General features: G+C 46.8%; 2 protein-coding genes across 2 annotated transcripts; both read left to right on the forward strand.

Moving 5' to 3' along the window:
* Nucleotides 1-186: 186 nt before the first annotated feature.
* LOC132593049 (apoptosis-associated speck-like protein containing a CARD) lies at nt 187-4,985 on the forward strand. Its single transcript, XM_060281725.2, has 3 exons — nt 187-469; nt 1,940-1,999; nt 3,773-4,985. Exons 1-3 carry the CDS (start codon nt 187-189, stop codon nt 4,048-4,050), a joined length of 621 nt encoding a protein of 206 aa, XP_060137708.2. The 3' UTR covers nt 4,051-4,985.
* A 145-nt stretch (nt 4,986-5,130) lies between these two features.
* LOC148683995 (uncharacterized) lies at nt 5,131-15,133 on the forward strand. The gene is made up of 3 exons (XM_088655471.1): nt 5,131-8,017; nt 13,346-13,385; nt 15,079-15,133. Exons 1-3 carry the CDS (start codon nt 7,479-7,481, stop codon nt 15,106-15,108), a joined length of 609 nt encoding a protein of 202 aa, XP_088511597.1. The 5' UTR covers nt 5,131-7,478; the 3' UTR covers nt 15,109-15,133.
* The last annotated feature ends 1,171 nt before the right edge of the window (nt 15,134-16,304 follow it).

Consider the following 16,304-nt stretch of genomic DNA (forward strand, 5'->3'; position numbering starts at 1 on the left):
AAGCGCCCGATTAGCAAACGGACACCGATCTTGCTTTTGCTCGCCTCTTTCTTAGCGCGGCAAGGAAGCGGCGGCAGCTCCTCGTCCGGCTCCTCCCTCTTCCTCGGAGGACGGAAACGGATCCTTGGCGGTCCTGTGCCTCCTTCATTGAGTCTCCCCGGCGCGCGCTCTGGCTGCAGGGGCGCGATGGCCAAGAGCGCCCGGCAGCGCCTGATGGACGCCCTGGAGAACTTGCACGACGGCGAGCTGCGCAAGTTCAAGGCGAAGCTGGCCGAGATCCCGCTGGAGGAAGGCCACGAGCACATCCCCCGAGGGCGGCTGGAGAAGGCGGACGCGGTGGATCTGCCCAATCTGCTGATCGGCTACTACAGGCAGGATTACGCCCTGCGCCTCACCGCGCAGGTCTTGGAAGAGATCCACTGCAAGGACCAGGCGCAGAAGCTCCGCGGAGGCGGCGGCGGCGAGAAGAGTAAGGGAGGAGGGGGAGGCCTGGCCGGGAGACGAGCGTGGATCCGGATCATCTCATTGGACGAGGGGAAGGGAGGCGAGGGGAGGAAAACTTTCCCAGCTTCCCTGGCAGGTCCGTCCCGATCAATTCATCAGGAGTTGGTCGGAGGAGCACGTTCTTCAAGGTCTAGTGCGGTGCCTCTGAAATATTAGGTACACTTTTGCAAGGAAAGCCACATAAAGAGGGGGAGGAATGATTTTGAAATGAGCAGATCCCCACCACGTACCTTCTTCCTCACCACCATAATAATAATAATAATAATAATAATAATAATAAAAAAAAATAATTTTATTATTTATACACCGCCCATCTGGCAGGGTTTCTCCAACCACTCTGGGCGGCTTTCAGCATATATAAAAACATAAGAAAACGTCAAACATTAAAAACTTCCTGATACAGGGCTGCCTTCAGATGTCTTCTAAAAATTGTGTAGTACTTTATTTCCTTGACATCGGATGGTAGGGCTTTCCACAGGGAGGGTTCAGGCAGTACCACCCCAATATGGAAATTAAATCCTATTTGGAAACCGTACACCATATATTTCTCTATCACTCAATTCTGTCGACAGAGTGCTTTTCTTTTCAGTAACGTTACAGATTAAAACTTAAAACCACAGGACTGTCAAAACACACCCACCCAGGCCTTGTGTCTTGACATACTTGTCCTGCAGACTGGAAGCTATGGTCTTCTTTCCACTTTTATCCATTTGGAAGTATTTCAACATTCACCACAGAATAAATGCATACAGCAGGTATTAAATATCTTACTATTTTCCGTTGCATCCTCTGTGCATCTTTACATCACCTTCGTTTTAGATGGCTGCCTCTCAGCTGTTGTGTTTCTTCTCCTTTCCACATTTCCAAAAATTAGTTTCCTGATGAAACTAATTTGTGAAAGGGTTGCTTGTTTCATGCATCTAAAAAGCACATCCGTTGAAATGCAGAGATGGTGTTATGCTCCTGTTAAATGAGCGAAATTTTTTCCAGTTCCATCCATTCCTGATTATTCTTTTTTATTTTTTTATTTTAAAAACATCTTTATTACTTCTTTTTTAAAAATAAAATCCATATAAATACAAAAATTAACAGAAACAGTACATAAGATAACAAAAACAAAAACTGAACGTACAATACACACAAAATACAAAAAAAAGAGTTACAGTAAAAAGTCGGTATAATAAAATAAAAAGAACTTCCAGATAGTGAAATCGGTTCCCTACACCAATCCTATACCCATCCATTCCTGATTATTGTTGGAGATGTTTTGGGGGCCCCAGAGGTACCTTTGGTGGAACTGCCCTGCCGTCAAGAGTTTTGGGGTAAAAATCTAATGAGGTGTCAGAAGGAAAACATTTTTAAGTTTGTCTATAGTCATGAATGATGTTTGTGTGGAATGGGAAACTCAAAACATCAACTCTCTTTTCTGTTCCAGCTGCTTACTGTAATCCTCAGATCCCTGTGCCTTCCACCAGTGCCACCTCCGGAAGAAATGGTGAGCTCCAGCCTCTATCTTCTTAAATATCGTCCATCCCCCACCAACATCCATAAGCTAGCCTCCAGGTCTCTCCTAGCTGTTGTCCTTCGCTCCAGCCTGCAATAATCCTCTCCCTTAAGCCAGATCCACACTACTGCAATGCCTGTCAATTTCATGGCTGCTTTAATTGCCCAGGCTTCCCACAAAAAGAAAGAAAGAAGGGAATAGTAGTTTAGTGTTGCGTACTGGAACCTTGGTAAGGTGCAGGTGAAAGCGGAGGCACTGTCTTTTGTACAGAAACACAGCTTTTTCTCCAGATTCCACTTTGGGGGAATTCATCCCTTTCCATTTGCTGTAAAAGTCAGTTGCACAGAATTTTGATTAGCAGGTCTGAATTCTTTAAAAATGAATGGGACATTCTTGTTGTGGCAGTGAGCCATACTTAGTCATGGGAAAAGCAGAGGCAGCTGTGCCTGTACAGTAATACCTCGGGTTACGAACGCGATCCGTTCCGGATCGCAGTTCGTAACCCGAATAGTTCGCAAACCGAGCGCTATGGGCGCCGCCATTTTGCGCATGCGCAAAGCGCGATTTTCGCGATTTTCGCGCTTTGCGCATGCGCAAATCGCGCGATCGCGCGCGCGCGGCTTGTGCGCACGCGCGCGGGGCGAAAACACTTCCGGGTTTGCGCAGTTCGTAACCCGAACTGTTCGCAAACCGAGGTGGTCGTAACCCGAGGTATGACTGTATTCTCTACTTAACCAATGGAAAGAGCTTTTCTTAGGAAAAAGAGGCGAGCTCACCAGGATATTGCGTAGAGGAGCAAGGGAGACACACATAAAATGTGCTGTCACCTTTGATTCTGTGGGATGTAATCACTATAGCAGTGAAATACAGCATTTTCTGTTTGCCTAGAGTGGACACAGACAGGGGGATGTTACTCCAGCCAGTAGAACGTCCTGTTACACCTGGTCTGGAGCATCCTCCCCTTGTGTGTGACCAGGTAGATGAGCATGACCCTGGGGGACCCCATAAAAGGGTCAGTCATGCAGCCATCTTCCCTTCCTCTTCCACTTTCTTCTCTTGGACTGCACTGCTGGCTCTCACATGAGCACATCCTCACAAAGGATGTAAGCCAGACTTTGTCACTGTAACTACAAGCCTGCCTTCAGGAATCATACCGGGAACTGAATGTAAGTAAACTGCTTGTTAGTTTTAAGGAAAAACTGTTGTGTCTTTATTCCTTTTAAGAGGGAGTAAAGGGGGATTTACCAGGAACAAATCCAGTCTGGACAAGCCAGAGTGGATTCCTTAACTCAAGATTCAAACGATTCTACCAACAAGCTTCCTGCAATATAAAGGGGAATATACTCTGTTGCTAACTCACTAGCATGAGTGAGGAAGGATAATATATTTAATCAATATATCCTCTCCTACTATCCACAACATTCCCACAGATTCCACATACACAGGAACAACACAAGAATCTGCCTCGTGTAGAGTCAACCCATAGGCCCATCTAGCTTAGTACTGTCTACACTGGCTGGCAGCAGCTCTCCAGTGTTTCAGGTGGGGAATCTTTCCCACTGCTACCTGGATATGCTAGAGATTGAATCTGGGACTTTCTGCTTCCCCTGCAGATGCTCTGCCACTGAGCTGTGGCCCTTCCCCCACCTGTGCACACCCTTAAAGATCCCATAGTCTTCCCACACAGAGAGGATGGGCTCTTAAGCCACATGTAAATGTCTGGTGTGTGGATGGATCCCTTGATTCTGGTTCTTTCTTTGGCAGAGACACAACCTCCAGCCCCACCGGAGCAGCATTTCATTGAGCGGCACCGGGAGGCCCTGATCCAGAGGACGGCCACCGTGGAGGGGATCCTGGACGTGCTGCATGGCGATGTCCTGGATGATGAGCAGTACCAAAAGATCTCCGCCAAAAGCACCAACCAGGAAAAAATGCGGGAGCTCTACAGGTTGCTGCCCAGCTGGAACCAAGCTTGCAAGGATAAGCTCTACAAAGCCCTGAAGATGAAAAACAGGTTCCTCGTTGAAGACCTGGAAGGATAAAGAGGCAGCCAAGGCGCAACCCCATCCTGGGGCACAGGAATTCCATCTCGGCATGTCAGGGAACTACCTTGAAGCCATGTAATCTCTTCTTCCAGACACTCGTTTTTGTATGAGCAAGAAAAACAAGGAAATATACTCTGTGGAAGGGAATGCAGGCAGCCACAGTGGGAAGAACCTGGAAGAGGCCGTCACATTTGACTCAGGGACTCTGGAGTGAGAAGGAACATTAATCTGTCCTCTTTGATAAAGGCCAATTCTATTTTCTCTTTGTGTTTAGCCCCCTCGAAGCTTGTAGGAATCATGATTGGCCTCAGTCCAGTATACCTGACGGAGCGTCTTCACCTCCATCATTCTGCCCAGACACTGAGGTCCAGTACCGAGGGCCTTCTGGCGGTTCCCTCTCTGCAAGAAGCCAAGTTACAGGGAACCAGGCAGAGGGCCTTCTCGGTAGTGGCACCCGCCCTGTGGAACGCCCTCCCACCAGATGTCAAAAAGAAAAATAACTACCAGACTTTTAGAGGACATCTGAAGGCAGCCCTGTTTAGGGAAGCTTTTAATCTTTAAGAAATTAGTGTATTTTAATATTTCTGTTGGAAGCCGCCCAGAGTGGCTGGGGAAACCCAACCAGATGGGCGGGGTATAAATAATAAATTATTATTATTATTATTGTTATTATTAGTAGTAGTAATTTCTATATCATGCTTCAATTATCTTATTATTACCTTAACTAACAAATTTCTATATTATACTTCAATCATCTATTTTTCCATATTAATTATTTAACAACAATTAGTATTATACCATTATATCTGAATCTTAATATTCTACTCTACCTCTACAAATCTGCCTCTACAGCCTCCCTATACTTCTGAATCTTATCTTAAGTACTTCTAATATTGCAATTATTTCTTAAATAAATTTTAAATTTCTTCCAATCTGGTTGCAGGTTATTCTTGCCTTTGCACGGTGTCCTGGTTGGAGCATAGTGAGTGCTTGGGAAAATACATGGTATGGCTTTGTCTGTAGGAGTCCCCTGGCAATAGGGAGATGGATTTCTGGTGCCTTGAAAGAGTTCGAGTAAACAGGAAACAAAAGAGTATTTTGTGGGGAATTTTTTTTGTCTTTTATTGTTGGCTACTGTTATCAATGGCCAGGTATTTTTCAGAGCGGGATTAAAGTTGTTTGAGCCTCATTTAATGGGCTCCATTAAACCAGGACTGGCAAACACCAAAACTGATGGAAGATGTGTTGGTTGCCGTTGTTGGTAATGGAGGGTGGGGAGGAAGCGTAGAGCTATAAGTCCTGTCCATAATGATCCAAGTAAGTATAAAGGGACAAAGTTCAACCTGTATTTTTCAGCGCTGCAAATCAGCAGTCTGGTTATTTATTTTATTGCTGCTGCCACCTGGTGAACCTGTCAACTTCAAGAGTACATACACCTTTCTCAAAGAGGACATAAACAGCCCTCCATTTCCCCCATTCATGATTGCATCACAGGCCCAACCATGGCATAACTAGATGGGAAACTTAAACATGTCACTTTCTATGGCGTCTTTTGCGTTTTTAATTCCTAATACAGTACTGAGCACAGAGGCGAGGAGAATCTATTGGGCAGATCTGCCCCCATGGATTACACATGAGTGGACACAGTGAATTTAGTTTGCTCTCATGAGTACTGCTTACTCTTGGCCCCCAGCAGTGGTGCAAGGGGACATAAAAACCTGGGTGCAAATTTTGGCCCTCTTAAAGAAAAAGATCTTAAATAGCTTTCCGTTTAAAAATATTTTAAAGAAGTGAAGCTGAACACATTTTCTCCATCCTTTCTCTAACTATGCATGTTTTTTCATGTCGTCGGAATTATTCCATGGAATTGTTGCCTTATTTCTTTGTGACTCAGATGTGCTTGTGCCCCGCCCTGTGTCAACAGATATAAACTGGCAAAGTTCAATCCATATTTTTCAGAGCTGCCTATCAGCAATTTGGTTCTTCCTTTTATTGCTGCTGCAACCTCTCTAGCATGAGCTGAGAAGCAGCTTCGCATTTCTAAAGCAAATGGGGAAATGAAACAATGGCTTTAGGCTTGAAAAGTCTCATGGGGTGAAATTGCTCACTTAAACCTGAGCAAGTCTGGGTGTTTGTTAAAGTACAAAGTTTAGCCTTCATGACGCAGAATGTAAGTAAAGAATGGGTTTAAAGAAGAAGGTAGTTTCTAAAGTCCATAAATGGAAAGGATGTTATGACATACAAGAGAGCGAAAGCAACTGAAAGGAGGCATTTCCAGGAAAGCAGGGAAAGTATTCAAACTTTGTGCATGACAGTTCTTGCTTACAATATACATTATTTACTTATTATTTTCTATCTTATGTTCTCTGTAATGGAATTCCCAACTACTTCAAGGCAGGAAAGGCAAAGAAAACTTCTGCAGATGAGCGATCAGAGAGATACTATTTCATTTTGAAATCCTCTCTCATCGCAGTTTATTCTCCTTGTTTGACTTCATGCAGTTACAAAGCGAGATGGAGAGAAGCGAAAAGGGCAGTTACGTGGCGAGACGAGGCTTTTAAGTGGAAGGGCCCACTCCCCAATTTTGCTAAGTAACCCCGCCCCCGTCCCCTCAAATATTTCAGGGCGGGCAAAGGGACCTCGGGCCCTGAGAGTTGACTCCTGTGCTGCAGTTAATCCAATTGAAGATCTGGGCGGTCAGGTGTGGGGCGTCTTCCTCCGTGTAGTAGCGGATCCATTCCGGAGCAGGCTCCCGTGCGTGGCACCCGCTCCTTCAGCGCCATCCATCAATCGGAATAGACTTCAGTTCCCCCCTGAACTTCCGCAGCTCGTCTTTCTCCAGGGTGTCCATCAGGCACCGGCGCGTGGACGTAGCCAGGTTTTTTGGGGGCGGGGGGCGGGCGGGCCGAACCGACGTGATTGTTCAGTTAGTTAAGTATTTCTGTTTTACTTCATCTAGGCCCCCCTGCCCCCCTGGTTGCGCCCATGCACCAGCGGACGGTCTTCGGGATCCCGCAGCCAGAACGTGTGCAGCCAATTTTGGTTCTCCGAGGAAGAGGAGGCGGCCAAGGGCTTCCTTTCCGCGCTGAGAAAGAGGCGCGCTCTACCCTGTTTCTTTGCTAACCAGGCGGTTTCGTTTCTGCCTTTCTGGGCCCTACAGTTTCCCCCCTGCCAGCAAGCCAGCCAGTCGTCGTGGAGCGCCGGAAAGACCCTTCACACGTTCTCGCCTTCTCAAGTCCGGCGCTGATTCTCTGCTCGGCGGGAGGAAACCTCGGGAGTCTCTGCCCCAATGAACTCCGCCCCTGCCAAGCGCCCGCGGAGCCGATTTCCCGAGGGCGTCGCCCGCTTCCTTCCTTCCTCCCTTCGGACGCTGCCGCCTCTCTGGCTCTGCTGAGCGGCGAGACTTTCCTCTGGGCAAGGGCGCCATGGCGACCCCCGAAGACCCCTCGGCGAAGGAGCCCCTGGAGGAAGGAGGCGAGAAGCTGAAGACGGAGGAGGCCGGCAAGTCCACCGAGAAGAAGCGGGAGGAGGAAGGAAGGGGAGAGGGAGTTGTTCCTCAAGCTCGAGGGTGGTGGCGCCGGAGTAGCAGCAGCGACGATGACGACGACGACGCCTGGGACTTATCCACCTGGTGGCGGCGGGACCCGTTCGCCCCGCGGTTTGACTTTGCGCAGGAGAATGTAGCTCGGAAGGAGAGTCTCTTTTTCGATCACACCTTGCGAGGGCCCCTGCGGTGTTTGAGTCCGGACGAGCTGCAGAGTTTCCTGCGCAAACTGCGCGAGATCCCGCTCAAGGAGGGCTTCGTCCGCATCCCCGAGGAGGCTCTACACGAAGCGGGCGCCTTTCGCCTCGCGGACCTGCTGCTCAGCTACTACGGCAGAACTTACGGCGCCGAGTTGGCGGCCGACGCGCTGAGGGCCGTGGGTCGCGAGTACGAGGCGGACACGCTTCTTGGCTTCCTCAGGTCAGGTAAGGCTTGGGTGGATCCTGACCTTCACAGTCATTCAGTCTGATATCAGATCTTTCCATCCGTGGCTGCGCTGAGATGCAGCCGTGAAGGTGGGAAGGAAAAACAACTATCTGCTTGGAATGTTTGGAAGTACCTTAGCGCCAGGCATTTAGCGCCTGTGTAATAATTTGGAATATTTCAGCAATCTGATGGCTTTAAAAATTACAAATACCTTCAGTGCCCTTAGGACACACAGAACAACAAAGAATCAGCCTTAAGTAGAAGGGCTGGCAGTTCTTAGGACTCAGGGTTGAGCTTGTCCCTTTGTAGAAGAGAAAGTCCTTTTTCTTTCATGTTTGAGCCTTGCAAAAAATGTCTTTCACAGCCCTACTTGGAGACACTAGGGATTGAACCTAGGACCTTCTGCATGCAAAGCAGGTTTTTTGCTTTATGATGGTATAAGTAGTTCCCCTGGTTTAGTGATGTTATATTCTTGAGAATAACCTTTTGGAGAATAATCTTTTGGATAATATTCTTGACAATATTCTCAATTAATGAGAATGTTAGAGAATTTTCATTTAAAATAGGAGAATATTCATTTTAATGCATTGAAAATGATATAATTAGACCTAGGTTACAACATTCTTATGGAACAATGGGAAAAACTATGGCAAGAAGACATTAAGTTTACAGCCTGTTATAATCTTAGGGAAAATACTATGAAGATGATGTACAGGTGGCATCAAACACCAGTAGAACTTGCCAAAACGTATAAAAACAGGTCACCCATATGTTGGAGATGCAATAAGGAAAATGGGTCTTATTTACACATGTGGTGGAACTGTGTGGAAATTCGAGAATTTTGGAATACTGTATAAGAAGAATTAAAAATAATAATTTAAAATAACATTTAAAAAGACCAGAAATATTTCTTTTAAGTATATTGCCAACTGAAATAGGAAAATTGAAAAGACCATTGTTCATGTATGGGGTAACGGTGGCCAGAAATTGGAAAAATACTAAAACACCTAATATAGCAGACTGGCAAACATTAATGGTAGAATACTTGCAGCTAGCAAAGGTGACAGGAAGAGTTAGAGGCCAAACAAAACAAAAAGTCCACAAGGAATGGAGAATATTTAATGAATATTTGAAGAACCATGGTATGAAGGGTAATCTCCTGGCAGACCTAGACTGAGCTTTGTAGTATATAAAGGTAACTGACAATCTACATAGGAATACGATAAAAAAATAGAATTAAAAAGTAACTGCGGTAAAAGTGTATCTAACAGATAACGTACAATGAGAATGTTTGGAAGTCTTTTTATTTAATTTTAAATCATTTTTATTAAATTTTCCATTTTAACAATCCATTTAAATCACATCTAATATTCCACATTATACATATACATATCAAATAGTCCAAATATTCTGCCAAATTATACTTTTGGTAGGACTCCCCATGCTTCAGAACTTTGGAGGGCTCTAATCAACATCGTAATCATACTGCATTCCATATCTTCCAATAATTCTTATTTCTCCTTCTCTTTCTGTTGTCATCCTTCTTCATTCACAGCCTCTGGGTTTTCCCCACAAGCGAGTTAAGACAAACAATAATATGCTTCTGTGTGGATTTTGTATCTTTGGTTCCCCAATTAGTTCACAGTATCTCTTCCCACGCTGGTATTCTGCCAAATCATTCTTTACATGCACCAAGGATTCCCTGCCCGAGCTGCTTCAGGTCGTGTCGGATGTGCTCCTGGAGACATCTAGCTTGGTTGTCTTAGGGGATTTTAACATCCATGCCGACACGACCTTACAAGGAGCCGCTCGGGACTTCGTGGAAAGCATGGCCACCATGGGGCTGTCCCTGAATAAGTCTGGCCCAACTCATAGCCGCGGACATGCCTTGGACTTGGTGTTTACCTCTATGGATGTTGGTGATCTGACATTAAGTAAAAGCAAAACAAAAGAAGTGCCATGGTCAGATCACTTTCTGGTGCAACTGGACTTCTCCGCAACCCTTCCCCTCTGCAGGGAGGTGGGACCGATTCGGATGGTCCGCCCCCGCTACTTAATGGATCCAATTGGCTTCCAGAGAGTGGTAGGGGATGTTTTATCCCATGTCGATGGCCTTTCAGCTGATTCCCTGGTGGCCCGCTGGAATGCGGAGTTAACCAGCGCTATTGACTGTCTGGCTCCGAAGCGCCCTCTCAGATTGCATGGAGCCCGGACAGCCCCGTGGTTTTCCCCGGCGCTGAGGGTGATGAAACAGTCATTGAGACGGCTAGAGCGCCGGTGGCGGAAAACTCATTTTGAATCAGACCGGACACGGGCTAGAGCTCAACTTCGAGCCTACCAAGTGGCAATGGCGACGGCGAAGAGGACCTTCTTCACCGTCTCCATCGCATCTGCAGAAAACAGCAGCAGGAGACTCTTCCAGGTGGTTCGCAATTTAGCGGAACCACCTGTTCCATCCGGGCCCAGTATGGGCCACATGATCTCCTGCAATGATTTTGCAAAGTTTTTTGCAGATAAAGTCGCTCAGATTCGGGAAGAGGTAGACTCCACCGTGGGAGCAGGGCCGGGGCGGGGGAGTGCTAGAGTCCTGTCTAGTCAAGTTTTGTGGGATCAATTTCAATCTGTTACCTCCGAGGATGTGGACAGGCTGCTTGGACGAGTGAAACCAACCACCTGTCTCCTTGATCCTTGCCCATCCTGGCTTATAAAAGCTAGCCGGGAAGGGCTGGGCGATGGGCTTCGCGGGCTGGTAAATGCTTCTCTCCATGAGGGAGCCTTCCCAGACCCGCTGAAAGAGGCGGTTATTAAACCGCTTCTTAAAAAACCATCTTTAGATCCGGCCAATATGGCCAACTATCGCCCAGTCTCAAATCTTCCATTCTTGGGCAAGGTGATTGAGCGAGTGGTTGCTGAACAACTCCAGGCACGCCTGGAAGAAGCGGACCATTTGGATCCCTTCCAGTCAGGATTCAGGCCTCATCATGGGACTGAAACTGCCTTGGTCGCACTGGTCGATGATCTCCGGTGGGCTAGGGACAAAGGTAAGAGCTGTTTCCTTGTCCTGCTGGATCTCTCAGCGGCTTTTGACACCATCAACCATAACATCCTTCTGGACCGTCTAGAGGGCTTGGGAGCTGGGGGCACTGTCATGCAGTGGTTCCGCTCCTTCCTCCTGGGCCGTGTTCAGAAAGTGGTGGTGGGGGATGAGTGTTCAGACCCCTGGGCTCTCACTTGTGGGGTGCCTCAGGGTTCTGTCCTCTCCCCCATGCTTTTTAACATCTATATGCAGCCGCTGGGAGAGATCATCAGGGGGTTTGGGCTGGGTGTCCATCAGTATGCTGATGATACCCAGCTCTACCTCTCTTTTAAATCAGAACCAGTGAAGGCGGTGAAGGTCCTGTGTGAGTGCTTGGAGGCGGTTGGAGGATGGATGGCGGCTAACAGATTGAGATTGAATCCTGACAAGACAGAAGTACTGTTTGTGGGGGACAGGAGGCGGGCGGGTGTTGAGGACTCCCTGGTCCTGAATGGGGTAACTGTGCCCCTGAAAGACCAGGTGCGCAGCCTGGGAGTCATTTTAGACTCACAGCTGTCCATGGAGGCACAGGTCAACTCTGTGTCCAAGGCAGCTGTTTATCAGCTCCATCTGGTACGCAGGCTGAGTCCCTACCTGCCCACTGACTGTCTCTCCAGAGTGGTGCATGCTCTAGTTATCTCTCGCTTGGACTACTGCAATGCGCTCTACGTGGGGCTACCTTTGAAGGTGACCCGGAAACTACAACTATTCCAGAATGCGGCAGCTAGATTGGTGACTGGGAGCGGCCGCCGAGACCACATAACACCGGTCCTGAAAGACCTACATTGGCTCCCAGTACGTTTCCGAGCACAATTCAAAGTGTTGGTGTTGACCTTTAAAGCCCTAAACGGCCTCGGTCCGGTATACCTGAAGGAGCGTCTCCACCCCCATCGTTCTGCCCGGACACTGAGGTCCAGCTCCGAGGGCCTTCTGGCGGTTCCCTCACTACGAGAAGCCAAGTTACAGGGAACCAGGCAGAGGGCCTTCTCGGTAGTGGCACCCACCCTGTGGAATGCCCTCCCACTAGAGGTCAAAGAGAACAACAACTACCAGACCTTTAGAAGGCATCTCAAGGCAGCCCTATTTAGGGAAGCTTTTAATGTTTGATGGATCTCTGTATTTTAATGTTTGATGGATTTCTGTATTTTAGAATTTCTGTTTTGTTGGAAGCCGCCCAGAGTGGCTGGGGGAACCCGGCCAGATGGGCGGGGTATAAATAATAAATTATTATTATTATTATTATTACATAGAAAATAATTCAGGAGTAGTTCGAGAAAGGTTTCATCAGGCAGAGCCACCGGAGAGCAATTTTTGTGCTTAAATATTTAATTGACCAAAGCCACAACGTTTTCCCCTCCAAAAAAAGCATCATCTAATCTAAAATAAACATAGAACACTTTGCTTTCGGGCAGTCCTGGTTAACTTCCATCCAATTTTGTTGGATTTTTTTTTGTTAACCCAGGTGCACTTTTAATTCTTTAGTTTATGCATAAGTAGACCTACAGGGTAGTCCTTTTATGACATTGTTACTAATTCTAACCTGTACAACATCTCCACATTTCAGGCAGATACCACTTACCATTTTTCTTCTGGAAACCTAAACAAACAAACAACCCAACACCTTTTGCATAAAATGCCCCAGAAATGCATTGAATTTAGCAGATTGTATATTCCATCATTTTTTAAGCGGACAAATTATCAGTGAAAGGTCAAGGATGTGTCAGTAAGTTGGCCCAAACCATGTAATGTTTAAGGTTAAGGTAAATGGGGGATTAATGCTAGTTTTCAATTGAAATACAATTTCTTTCTAAAGTTTGCAGTATTTTTCTATATTCTAACTATAACATTTTTACTTTGTAATTGAAGACAAAAACCATGGCTTATTACAGGAATAGAAGTAGTGTAGTTTAGTCAAGATGCAGAGGGAGGGGCCAATGTTTACTGCACGGAGAGGTTCACCCTCCTCTGAATAAGTGTTTTCTGGCTCTGGGTGTTTTCACTATTGACAAGCAGTATTTGGAAGATCTACATTCTAACCCTCTTCCCTAATATGTGGGAATTTTCATTAGGGTAGAAAAACACGCACCCCACAAACAGCTAGTGTGACACCCCTAGTCATTCGTTAAGGAAATAAGTGCTTACCCAGCAAGAAATGCACTGACGCCAATTAAATATAGAAAAAGACTGTTTTGGGGGCGGAGGGCAATAAAGCAGCCAATGTTGACCTCTCCCTTACTTGCCTACAGGTTATCGCCTACAGAGCAGAGAAAGAAAGAGAAAATTGTGGTAAGTCCAACACAATTCTGTTTGCAGGATGGGCAAATGTGTTGCTAGAACAAACAGTGCTAAGGGATTCGATGATAAGCAAGGGGGATGGGGGACTGACAAGCCCCCAAATTTCAAGGAATGGGTTGTGTCCCTTCAATATTCTGTGCCCCCACGACCATGGGCTTAGACAAGGGGCCAGGTACCACCCCAATCAAGTAAATAAATTTTAAAAACTTAACTAATTGATCAGTTGTGTCCAAGATAACTCAGTTCTGTCCCCCCCAACATAAAGCCTGCCCCCTAAAATAAATCCTGGCCCCGATGGGCTGCTGTGGTGGACCCCTTCAGGCCCTCCCTGCTGTCATGAGAGACCCCATCGGACCTCCTCTCGCCACATGACGTCACATGCACACCATAATTCTCTGACTTCAAACTTCTGCATATTACATATTACTATAGAGCATGGTTTGCATGTAGGGTTGGCCCCAGACATTTTAGTGACTGAGGCAAATCAAATTGGTTTCCCCCCAGAAATTATAGTTTGCTAAGGGTGTGTGTGAAAACACAGGGGGAAGGCACTTCTCTCCTTCCTTCCTTCCTTCCTTCCTTCCTTCCTTCCTTCCTTCCTTCCTTCCTTTCTTTCTTGCCTGCCTTCCTGCCTTCCGTCCTTCTCAGCAGCCCACCAGCGAAAAGCAGTGGCAGCTGCAGCATCAGTGGCAGGGAAACCCCTTGACCTACTGTGTGGGGGAGGGATGTTGGGGGGCCCGAGCCAGGCTGTGATGCACAAGGCAGCCTGAGATGAAGTGGCTGTTGTCTTCTGCTGGTGAAAAGGAGGCTGCCTTACCTGAAAGAGGAGGCAGAGCTGGACCTGACAGCCAAAACCAGCCAGCTTGATAATAATAATAATAATATCATAGCCCAGAGGGGAGAGGCGGAGGCACAGCTGCTGCATCTTCCTTTCTCAGGAAGATGGAAAAGTATGGAGAAGAGAGGCAGCTGACTTTTTGGAGTCCCTGCTGAAGATTCAGGCCACCAGCCCAGCTTCACCCCCATCAACCACCTGCCACACACACCTTCCTTTTAGGTCTTCATTTTAAAAATGGCTCTATTGCAACTTTGCCCTCCTTGTTCCTTAGGGGTGTGGGTGAAGTTGTAACACTTCCATTTTCAAAATAGAGACCTGCAAGGAAGGGCAGATGTGCAGTTGAGGAGGAGGAAGTGGTGAGTTAGCAGGCGGTGGAGGAGGAGAGGCAGCAAGAGGGTCTGTGGAAGAGCTGGTCACAGAGGCAGTGGAAGGCAGATCTGACACAGCTCTTAGGAGGGTCCAGGTATGCCTCTCTCTCCCCCCCCCCTCACAGCTTGCCTCCCCCTCTTCATGGGCAGCCTGGCTCTGTTTGCTTGCAGAACGTATAATAATGAAGTCACCTGTCTTGGATGCAACCCAGAGAGGAGTGCAAAATGTATCACGAAGACTGTGTACATTCTTGGCCGTTAAAAAAGGATGACAAATTACATAATGTTTTCTTTTCATTGTGGAATAAATCAGGATGTTTTCCAGGCTGCAATGAAAAAGCAGATCTCAGCATGCTCAGAGGATGAGTGAAGGCAGTATACCAGGGGTGGAATACTTAAGCCCCAGCTTGTATCCTAATCAGGCTCTAATTCTCTCCACACAACAATGCCTAAAATAAAATAAATGCTTTTGCCACAGGTCATTGGAAGGAGTCGCTATCACTGGTGACGAAATTGTCTGCAAGGGAAGAAAAGAATTAATTGAAATTATTGAAAAGGACCTAAAATTCTTTTTACGTGTATTATACTATGACTTTATCATCACATGGAAAGAATACAGGGACTTACAGAAAGCAGAGGAAGACTCCAAGGAGAAAAGTGGAAGATTGCTGAATATGATCCAAGAAAGGGGGGAGGCAACTTCTTGCTGGTTCCTGGAACAAGTAGAAAGGAAACATCCTGGCTCCATTCAGATTCTACTAGTTGCAGTCCATGGTGAGTTTGACTTAGAGTACTTTCTAAGCTTCAAGGACAGTTCAACTACCTTCCTCCTCCTTGTAACAGTCATGTCAGGTAAAGAATTGTCTTTCACAGGCTCAGGTAAAAAAATGGTCCAGGCTACAGGCTCCTCAATGCTGAAGTCATTTGTTGTTGTTTAGTCGTGTCCATCTCTTTGTGACCCCATGGACCAGAGCACGCCAGGCACTCCTGTCTTCCACTGCCTCCCACAGTTTGGTCAGACTCATGTTCGTAGCTTCGAGAACACTGTCCAACCATCTCGTCCTCTGTTGTCCCCTTCTCCTTGTGCCCTGAATCTTTTCCAACATCAGGGTCTTTTCCAGGGAGTTTCCAGTGAGCATTCAGGGCTCCCTTTTCCAGGGAGTTTCCAGTGCGCATTCAGGGCTGCTTTCCTTCAGAATGGATAGGTTTGGTCTTCTTGCAGTCCATGGGAACTTCAGACCATATTTTGCACTCTCCTCTTTCACCCTCATTAAAAGGTTCTTCAATTCCTCCTCACTTTCTGCCATCAAGGTTGTGTCATCAGCATATCTGAGGTTGTTGATATTTCTTCCAGCAATCTTAATTCCAGTTTGGGATTTATCCAGTCCAGCCCTTCGCACGAGGAATATTGGACATAAATTAAGTAAGCTGGGAGACAATATACAGCCGAAGTCAAAATCCCCCCTATTTGCGGAGGAAGGAAGAAGCAGCAAGATGAAAAACCCAGCACTTTGTGAGGAAAGTGTTGTGTGTAATCTGTGTCCCTGTGAGGTAAGTGGTGGAACACATGGGCCCAGACCCGAGGGGGGGGGGGAGAGACTGCCTCAATCCAATGAAGTAAATGAATAAAAAATACTACAGGAATGAATGCACATCGATACTCTGCAGGTGATTAGGCTGATCTCAGAAATGGTGAAATGACCA

Source organism: Zootoca vivipara, chromosome 12 (assembly GCF_965207765.1).
Source record: "Zootoca vivipara chromosome 12, rZooViv2.hap1.1, whole genome shotgun sequence".
In the NCBI taxonomy this organism is placed as follows: domain Eukaryota; kingdom Metazoa; phylum Chordata; class Lepidosauria; order Squamata; family Lacertidae; genus Zootoca; species Zootoca vivipara.

What these genes read in the sequence shown, in the direction of transcription:
- LOC132593049 (XM_060281725.2), top strand. Translation starts at nt 187, where the DNA reads ATGGCCAAGAGCGCCCGGCAGCGCCTGATGGACGCCCTGGAGAACTTG. An exon ending in AGGCGGCGGCGGCGAGAAGA is followed by an intron (nt 470 to 1,939) that starts GTAAGGGAGGAG and finishes TTTCTGTTCCAG; the next exon opens with CTGCTTACTGTAATCCTCAG. An exon ending in TGCCACCTCCGGAAGAAATG is followed by an intron (nt 2,000 to 3,772) that starts GTGAGCTCCAGC and finishes TTTCTTTGGCAG; the next exon opens with AGACACAACCTCCAGCCCCA.
- LOC148683995 (XM_088655471.1), top strand. Translation starts at nt 7,479, where the DNA reads ATGGCGACCCCCGAAGACCCCTCGGCGAAGGAGCCCCTGGAGGAAGGA. An exon ending in ACGCTTCTTGGCTTCCTCAG is followed by an intron (nt 8,018 to 13,345) that starts GTCAGGTAAGGC and finishes ACTTGCCTACAG; the next exon opens with GTTATCGCCTACAGAGCAGA. An exon ending in GAAAGAAAGAGAAAATTGTG is followed by an intron (nt 13,386 to 15,078) that starts GTAAGTCCAACA and finishes CTTTTGCCACAG; the next exon opens with GTCATTGGAAGGAGTCGCTA.